This window comes from Aptenodytes forsteri, unplaced genomic scaffold (assembly GCF_000699145.1).
Source record: "Aptenodytes forsteri isolate BGI_AS27 unplaced genomic scaffold, ASM69914v1 Scaffold96, whole genome shotgun sequence".
Classification (NCBI taxonomy): Eukaryota; Metazoa; Chordata; class Aves; order Sphenisciformes; family Spheniscidae; genus Aptenodytes; species Aptenodytes forsteri.
In genome coordinates this window covers 5860322-5869782 of record NW_008795029.1, presented here as the reverse complement: position 1 = coordinate 5869782, position 9461 = coordinate 5860322, and the positions used below count along the sequence as shown (strand labels likewise).

The 9461-nt window shown below is 39.3% G+C and overlaps 1 protein-coding gene across 3 annotated transcripts in view; it reads right to left on the bottom strand.

Moving 5' to 3' along the window:
- The window catches only part of FHL2 (four and a half LIM domains 2), a 47550-nt gene that overhangs the window by 2210 nt on the left and 35879 nt on the right, over positions 1 to 9461 (bottom strand). For all 3 annotated transcript variants that reach the window (XM_009276110.1, XM_009276113.1, XM_009276109.1), the window contains exons 3-5: positions 5966 to 6140; positions 2664 to 2833; positions 755 to 941 (exon numbers count right to left, since the gene is read on the bottom strand). In XM_009276110.1, the coding sequence (XP_009274385.1) occupies positions 755 to 941; positions 2664 to 2833; positions 5966 to 6140 (532 nt within the window). The remainder of the gene's footprint in view (positions 1 to 754; positions 942 to 2663; positions 2834 to 5965; positions 6141 to 9461) is intronic.

Sequence of the window (9461 nt, the reverse complement as noted above, 5' to 3'; positions counted from 1 at the left end):
GACATGGTTTAGTGGGCATGGTGGTGTTGGGTTGATGGTTGGACTGGATGATCCTAGAGGTCTTTTCCAACCTTAATGATTCTATGATTCTATGATAAGTTAGTGAAGGACAGGCGCAAGGGCAGAGCAGTAACAAGAGAGAAAATGGTCCAGATATAACTCAGATTTGCAGTCTTGGACTGTATGGATTATACTGTTAAATGCTGATTACTTCATAGAAGTTATATTTTTATGCTAAGTGTTTCATAGCAAAGCTCTAAGCAGTTGCTCCTTTAAGTACTTTTGTACTGGAAAGCAGTATCTAAAAGCCTTGTGATTTCTCAGTTGCTGTCCTGAAAAGTCAGGGAAGAAATGCGCTGTGCTACAACACGAGGTATGAGCCAGTTAGACACTTTCTGCTGGCGAAGGGACTGTTGTTGCCGAGGTCAGTGATCCCTCTAATGAACGCAAGTGGAATGACGTACAGAACATGCATATCCCGCTACATGCGTAGCTCTGTTACTGTGTGTCTGCCATGTTCCATGAAAATCAGGTGGAAAGGAGGAAACGTCAATTTAAGGACCTCTTCCATTTCTTTTTGTTAGGCACTTGAAAAGCATCATAAATATTTAATTTTCACACATCTTGAATTGTATAGTGTCTTGAGTCTCTCAAGTTATTCGGAATGAATTATTGAACCATTTTTAATATTAGAAGCAGTTCACTGAAAAAAAAACCCAACAAAATTTAAAGGCACTGGCCATGAGAGACCTACCACTGATTGGGTTTGTGCATCCAGCACACTTTTTGGCGTAGAGGTTGCAGAAGCAGCTCAGGCAATATGCGAACTCATCCCTGGAGGTGAAGCGTTGTCCAGACAACTGCTTCTTGCATCCAGTACAAACGAAGCACTCCTTATGCCACGGCTGCTCCCGGTAAGTAACGCCTCCTGTAGTGATAGCCTGTTTTATGGAAAGTAAGACAGAAAGTGTTTTCTTGAGGGTGGCAGGTTTGTATCCTGATTTGGTAGAGAGGAAGGGTGATGAGGTTTTTGTGGGTGGGAGGAAGGAAAGAACGCGTAACAGCAGCAAAATCTTCATTTTGGCTGGAGTTGACCATGAGAAAAGCATGCAAGTGATTTATTATAATTTCCTAATTTATACAAAGAAGCCCCATAGTAAAAGTACTTTATTCTCTATATATTGTATAATCGCACTCTCAGTTGTCCTCTTTGTTTTTAAAGCTAGTCTTTGTATGTCGCTTTTCATATGCATGTGCTAGGATTCGTCTCATCTCTGTTCCTTCACCTGTCCCATTCTTCGTGGTGAAGGAGCTACCTTATATGTTTCAATTTCCCTGTTACTCTCCTTGGCAAAGACTGTTTTATTTCAAATTTTAGCTGAAGTGCTTGCTTTCTGCTTCTCCGGACTTTGTCTGGGGTTTTTCCTTATAACAAGTTGTTGCCTACAAAACCAGCTCCCCTGATGTTAGACAAACTGAACTTTTTTGATCCTTCAAGTATTACTAAGAAGGCTGTAAAATTGGACAGTTTAATTTTTCTTCCTTTCTTCCCTAAAGGGAGATTCCCTGGGAATCGGGCTGGGTATGTGATCATGCTACCTACTATGTGTATTCATCTGTGTCTTTGTCTCTTTCCCAAGTGTTTTTGAGCCTTTTCTCACGTGGTTAAACTTGGACACTAGACAGAGTTTTTAAGATACGAAACTCCTAGAAGCTTCAGAAAACTGATGGATGGATAGGAGGTAGTAAAGGTAATTAGGTATACTTTAGGTCAACGGCTGAAAGAAAAATTTAGCCTTTACCTATTTTGTTTTGCCTGTGCAGCAGCAAAGGTGCAGTCGTTTCTGGCCAGCTAGTATGTCTGACCAGGCTGCAGCTTCGCTTGACTGGAAGGGCAAACGGGCAGGCAGCACACATGGAAGAAAGTCTGGGTAGTGTGGGCACAGGTGGTGGCTGGAAGTACACAGAGGGTAAAGGGAGACAAAGAGGAAACAGTGGCAGTGGGAAAGGGAATTCACTGTGGATATAGCTATAGTTTTGATTGTCTTTGCCTATGCATATATCCATAGGAAACTGGGATTTGTTAGTTCCCTGAGTGATGAGACAATTCTTTTTAGGAAGGAATTCTAAAATTCTTATCAGCGTCTGTGTACAGAATTTAGGAAATTCACAAATAAAAGGTCCTTAGCCTAGAAAGTCGTACTCCTGAGCATATTGAGTTTATTAGTGTTTATTTCAGGAACAGCATTTGCTCTGTGTAAAGCTTATCTCTCTGTCTTGAACTTCATTAGAATATTAAAAAATGATCAGTGTTAGCTCATCTTCCTTCCGGTTGAAATGTTTAGGTATATGATATATGATGGGTTATATTGGAATGAGGTTATTCCACTGCAGAGTTTTTATTTTGTTTTGTTTTGTTTTTAAAACATGTTCTCTGTATGCTTTCCATACAAAGGGATCTTCAATCCTGAGTAAGAGAATTCCCACTGTAGTAAATGCTGTGCCTGGTGCAGGATGGGAACTGAAATTGTATCATCTCTTAAAATCAGTCGATTCTGAATCTTTTAACACACATAGAAAAACAAGATATTCTACCTACTTGGACGTAAAATGGGATGGACTTCAATCCCGTAGGTTTTAGGTAAGTAAAATAAAAGCACTACCTTCTTGCACTGGACGCACTGCATGGCAAACTGCTTTTCATAGCAGGGTACGCAAAAGTTTTGATTGTCCTTAGGGATGAAACTCTTTGTCCCAATAGGCTGTTGGCAGCGGTAGCAGATAAAGCAGGTCTCGTGCCAGCTGTTGCCCTTGTATTCCATCTTCCGAGTACCTGTAATGAGACCAGAGCATCAACTGAACTTCTTCTGGCTGAGACAGATGCAATTTGTAGCTCTTGTTTGCCTGACAGCTGGCTGTCAGTCAATGAGCAGTGCAGCTATGAGCTAGAGGCTATTTCACGTTCCTACCAGCTTTGCATGGTATGGGGTACCATTTTAAGTTTTTGGAGAGTGAGTGGTGGTTCTCCTCCTATAAATAAGAGGAACATTTACTGCTAATAATGAAAGCTTAGGACACCTTTTTGTGGTATTATTAGAGTTAATAATGAATTGTAATGCACCGGAAGATTCTGGGGAATTGGCGAGACACCAATAAAAGCTGCTGTTAGTGCTGAGTGAAGGTAAGGCCATTCCTCATTAAAGTTTGACTTTGTTCATTCCAAGGCCCTTTTGTTTCTTTTTCAGACAGCTGCAAGATACCTGGTTAATTCCTGGCAAGCTTCTTGCCTCCCTTTCCCAATAAAGCATAGTCACTGTCTGAGACAAAGGATTATTTCGTATCTGCTCTGGGGCCTTGTTCCTGTCCTCATTGAGGTCCACTATAAATTTGCAATGGTTTCCAGCTCTGCAACACCTGTCCTAAATCTTTGTCTGTCTCTTGAAACTTTCAGTAAGAAAGAAGCTTTCTCTCTGTCCTCAGCTGTATTTAAACCATAGCTGCAATGTGAAAGGAAGAAAAATCCTTAAACAATCCCTTACTGAAAAGCAGAAAAGTGGTATGGTAGTTAGGAGCTAAATGTACTTGTCTAGAATGAAGTTTTAGGGTACAGATACTGTCCTTTGCAGATTCAGTCCACTGTGTGACAGGTGGACTCTGAGCCCTTCCAGGAAATTGGAGACGCCCTATTATGTGGACAAATTTCTTTGCACACTATATAATTTCCTACGTACCAGTTTGAGTCAGAATATTTGATACTGGCCAGAAGGGGAAACAAACAAATGATGCTCCTACAGTTCTGCATTACTCCTGAAGCCTGTAGCAACAAACATGATGTCAAGTGCTTGGAAGACTGATAAGCTGATCGTGTTGGCTAATGATGAAGAACCACACTAACTCCTTTGATGCCAACTCTCCCCACCCCCACTACTGCGGGGTGAAGTTTTACCATTTTTCCCTTCTCAAGCATTAATTATTCTTTGTTTACTAGTTGCATATTTTTCTTCTTTTTCTGTTTTGGTCTCATTAAATTCTGCCCAGAGGCATACTTCAGGATTTTTATTTTTTTATTTTTTTTTTAAGAATTGACTTGCAGGAGCGTGGTAAGTGAACTGCTAATTATCTTTCTGCCTGACGCTTACATGCCTGAATATTTTGGATCCATTTTGTTAATGGACACCTTTTAAGAATTACACCCTCTCTGTGCTGGTAACTTTCTGTATCATACCAGGGAGCAAATAAATCAGTCCTTGAAGGAATGATGTTTTGGAAAAAGGAGATGTGGATAATTTTTTTTGAATAGTCTATAATTTTATTTGCACATTTTTAGCTGTTCTCTCGTTAGGATTGTGTTGCCACTGAAACTCAAGGCAGGGGGAGCCCTGTTTGTTAGCTGCTAGACTGAAGTCAGTGGGAGTTTAGTTTGCAGAAGGACTGAAAGATCAAGCTTGTAATTACTTTAGTATTTAATGGGCATGTCATGATAATGCTTTATTAAATCTCAATTGTACATTTAGTGGAGCAAAGCAAAGGGCAAGTGTAGCATTAACAGTCTCCATAAAGGATATCCAACCACTTGCTGGTTCTTCCAAAATGAATTATGCCTCAGCTGGTGATCACAGTGCTCTGGTGTAGCTCCTCTACTAACACGGTGTGCTGTGTAAGTAGAAAACACATGCTGGGTGTACTGCTCTCCGAACGTGGTGACATCACGTCTATCTTGAGTAAGCAGCTAAAGACCAGTTGGTCATTGTAAAGCTTCATAAAAATTGATTTCTTCTGTTTCAGATTATAAGAGAAGTAGGGATTCTCTGGGTGGCTGAATCCAGCCTCCATGACTGCTTATCAATCTATAGCTGGCATAATAGGCCAAAAGAGATCCATTCGGTAAATAAACTCACTGATCATGGGGGTGAATTTGATGAACAATCTTAAAAATACATACATATATGTAGTTCCAGCTTTAAAACTAGCACTGGCTATTCCCAAACATTTCAGTTGTTAGTGCTGTATCAGTAAAAACAGGTGCACAGGGAATAATAGGAGATGCCTAAACTCAATCATGAATGGATAGGGCCATCTGCTTTTAAATATCATTGTTGTTCCTATTTGTATGTCCTATTTCATCATCAAGCCCTCATTTTTACACCTTAGGTGCACAACGTTGTGGTTTTCAGCTTTTGTCGAAGATGACCAATGTCAGAATTAGCCAAGGAAAAATTTTACTGGAAAAAGTAGCTAGTAATTGTTATGGAGCATGTACATGGATTCTTCAAATTGCCTTTTAATATTTTATTTCTGGACCAATATTCCTTCCACTTTAAGCCCTCAAATCATCACAGAATGCTATAGCATTGACATGAGCAGAGGAAGTTTTAGCAATCTATTACTATACCCTCACGTTTCATGTTGAAAAAGAAAATAGCTCTTTCCTGTTTCTTCGTATCTTTGTGCTCAAGAAGGACCTTAGAGGCACTTTGACCAATTTTTCATTTTTATGGGAGAAGCTAAATTTAGGGTGACTACATAAAAAGCTAAGTCGTGAATTAAGTAAGCTGTTAAATTTGCAAGCTGCTTCTGATCATCAAGCAGTGGAAGCCAATCAAGACAGAGTACGAAGTTGGGATTGGACAGAAAGATCAATTTTAGTTGTCCAGCCATCAAAAGCCTTTTAATGAATACTGCTGTAGAAAATTATAAATGCCATTAACAAAAATGCTAAATGAAATAAATACTAATTTTCAAGAGTAATCTGCTTCATGTGAATAACAGTTCTATCATGATCCATTATGAAAATTACATGTTCTGGTCATGGAAATGACTTAGAATGCGCCATCAACTGTATTTTACAAAGTTCACCATGACTTAGCAGAGATAGTCAAGGAAAAATACTTGTCACAAGCATTGCTGAGTTTGGGCTTGATATTTAGCCTAATCTTTTCTTAGTCCAAAAAGTGACTATCCTAACCTGGCATAATAGTCTTCTTGCACTCATTACATTTGGAAGAGTATTCGTTGGAGTAGCAATCAGTACAAAGCAGATGTTCCTCTTTTGCAGCAAAAGGTTTGTCCACCAATGAATTCTTGCACTGGAAGCAGTGGAAGCAGGTTTCATGCCAGTGGCGGTCCTTGTAAGACAGATCCTGTAGAAATCCAAAACCACAGAGTAAGCGGAATGAATAGCTTGTACAACTGGAAGCTCCGAGAATGCAAACTCGTCCAAATCTGAACCACAGCCAGGAGCTGAGGCTAATTCACACAGCTCAAGAAAACAAAATGTTCTGACGAAGATGAACTTATTTTGCTATGATAACCAACAACAGCTCATGACAACCATTGACCCTTTTTCAGTTCAAGGTAACCTTCGTTTTTTGTACGTGGCAGAGGAACAACTAGTTTCATTTAGGTACTTCCTTTGAGAATAAAACCCTGTTTTTGAGTCAGATTAAAACTTGTTAACCTTATATACCGTACAATAGGCTTCCCCTATTTGTCTTAGCTATTGCTGATTTCTAGGCCATTTCATAGCTGTTCATTGCTGGACAGCAATCCTTTTCCCAATTACTTTCTGGTATTTATTCAGTTCAACAGATTTACACTGGGGGTGGAATTGGTCTGAGCTCTGTTCCTTCTTTTTTTCACTGCAACTAATTTTTACTGACTCTTGTGTTTTGGTTTACCTATGTTTCAAATGTGGATCAGACTGAAAGATGAGAGATCACATCGTACCTGCAGCCAGTGATCCTGAACACTCCGGCCAAGGGATTAGCATAGGCACCTAAGTATTAAAATACTCTCCACAGTGGTACTTTTATTTTAAAAAAAAGGTCCTTCTAAAAATTGTGACCTAAAGGGATGGATTGTGCCTTTTAAAATTTAAATTAAGGTGGCCTAATCATGTAACACTTGAACAGTGTCTTTGGACTTCAAACAAAATGGAGCTTAGATCGTTAGAAGAAAGGGTGTCTACCCCAAAATATATAGGCTTCGGTTTGAGATGGAAGTGTGAGGGGCTAGTATTGTCATGAATGGGGAGTATAAAAATTCAGCAGAAATAACTTCTCGGGTTCTAGCTCAAGATCCACTATGTATTAATGACAAGCACTGAATCAGTCTGGTTAACTGAAGGAAAAGAATGAGTTGTAGAATATCAGATTTTTTAATCGTGTAAACGGAAGCATCATGAAGCGTTCAAACATAATCTGACCTAAGCTGCTCTATGTCAGCAGTACAGTCACAGGTAACTCCAAATGTGCAATCTTAGCCCAGAGCAAACAAGAGATACTGTGGATTTAGGTTAACCTAAAATAGACAGGCGTTAGGTCTGCAGGAGCCTTGTTCTCATAAATGGCTAACAGGAAACACTGAAACGGTTTTGCCTAGCTCAGCCTGTGTGTGGTGGCTTATGAAACTATAGTAACTTCAATCAGAATTTGACCATGCAATGAAGACTCTTTGTTTGGACATCTGCGCTACTCACCTGAATTTCTTAAATCACTGTGAGTAACAATTGGTACCCAATGCGTCTTTCATTTTGGAGGTTGCACCCTGCGATAGAATATCTAAGCCTTCTACTTTACAGCTTTCGGACAGTTGTTTATTCAGCTTGTCTATTCATTTCAGCTAACTGCTTTTGAAACAACCCAAATTTCTGACTGTAAAATTTTAATCTTTTCTAACAGCAAAATGAAAAAAACCCTTCTTTGGAAGATATTTACATTTTTTTCTCTTTAAATGAAGTTGAATAGCCTAAATCTGATCTCAGAGGGTTCTACTTTACAGCTTTCGGACAGTTGTTTATTCAGCTTGTCTATTCATTTCAGCTAACTGCTTTTGAAACAACCCAAATTTCTGACTGTAAAATTTTAATCTTTTCTAACAGCAAAATGAAAAAAACCCTTCTTTGGAAGATATTTACATTTTTTTCTCTTTAAATGAAGTTGAATAGCCTAAATCTGATCTCAGAGAAGAATAATATTTTCAACAGAAAAATACAACATACAGCCAACAGAGTTTTCCAAAATGTGAAATTTGTCTCCTAGAAAATAGAATGACAACAGATCTGTTTTTCTTTCTCTTGTCTCTTTCCCACTTGATGCCTTTCTCCTCTTTTTGCAATATTCTGCAAGCTATTTTTTATCTCCAAAATTCATATGCTGTTATCTGCTTTTGTTTTGCCTTGCTTATCAATAAAATTATACCCTGGAGAAGGTGCGTGCCTTTTAGAAGAGGAGTAATGAAGACAAGGATTAGGTGTCAATGATGAAAGGTTTGATCCTTGAGTCAGTTATGATGGCAGCTTGTACAGATACTAGCTGAGTAGGTGAAAGCAGCAGATATTTCATCATGGCAAAGCGATGGAGCGCAACTACAACACAAGGTACCCAAGATACAGACTGACTCTATGATTCTATGATTCTATGACTTGTATAATCTTTAGTTACCTTGGGTAATTATAACAGATATTGTCACTGAATGTAGAGGGAGTCTAAGATGTCTGGCTTTGACATGCCTGTAGCAGAATAGTAGACCGATGAAATGGATATTGCTTTCTCTCTCTGAGTCTGTCACATCCAAAGCAAGGAAGTCCCAGGTACTGAGGAAACCATTTCTGCATCACGATTGTTCTTAGGTCGGTAAAATAAAGTCACCAGAAATCAGGTTTGGTCTGCTTCAGTGTGTTGTGTATCTAACTGGAGCCTTTGGCTTGTACATAAGCTGTGGCTGTATTGATCTGGAACAGATTCTACACTGGAGCAGTTGCATGTGCAAAACTGACTTCAAGCTTGTCTGACTGTTGGGCTGGTCCTCAGTTAAGCTGAAAGAGCATTAGGTTTACTCTAGGCATGTGAGCTCTAGGTTACACTAGCTGATTGTAACCCAAATATATCTGTTCCGGCAGAAGGTACAAGTGATATACAACTAATTCCTGTTTATTGCATGGATTTCCAGGAAGAACTAATAAAGAAAATTACTATTGTGGACTCAGAGCTGGAGTGTATCCTCAAAATATCGATGAGCATGACTTCAGGCAGCCTGAGGGAAATGAGTCCCTGGTGCTACATTTTTTAACTGTAGTTTTAAGTGCAGCTTCTTATGTTGCCTAAAAGAAATCTGGAGAATGACTCTTTTTTGCGATTGATCTGTGTATCTGTCTATGAAAACTGACAGCCACATGTTCTTGTTAGATAAAGCACACATAAACACAGGCAAGAGACTGAAGAATTACCATAGATTGAAATTTGATAATTGGAACAGTGTTTACATATATAGAGACACATGCACACAGATGCTCATGGACATGGTCTGTCCTGTAGAAGTGTTTTGCAGCTGAAGTGCAGAGAGCACCAGACCAGTTCCAGATGTGCTACTAGCGAAAAGAGAAGGGGAGGAAGGCAATGCCTGTCTCGGCAGAGCTGCGATAAATCCCGCAGCAGAATTTGCAGGGAGAAATGTTTAACACT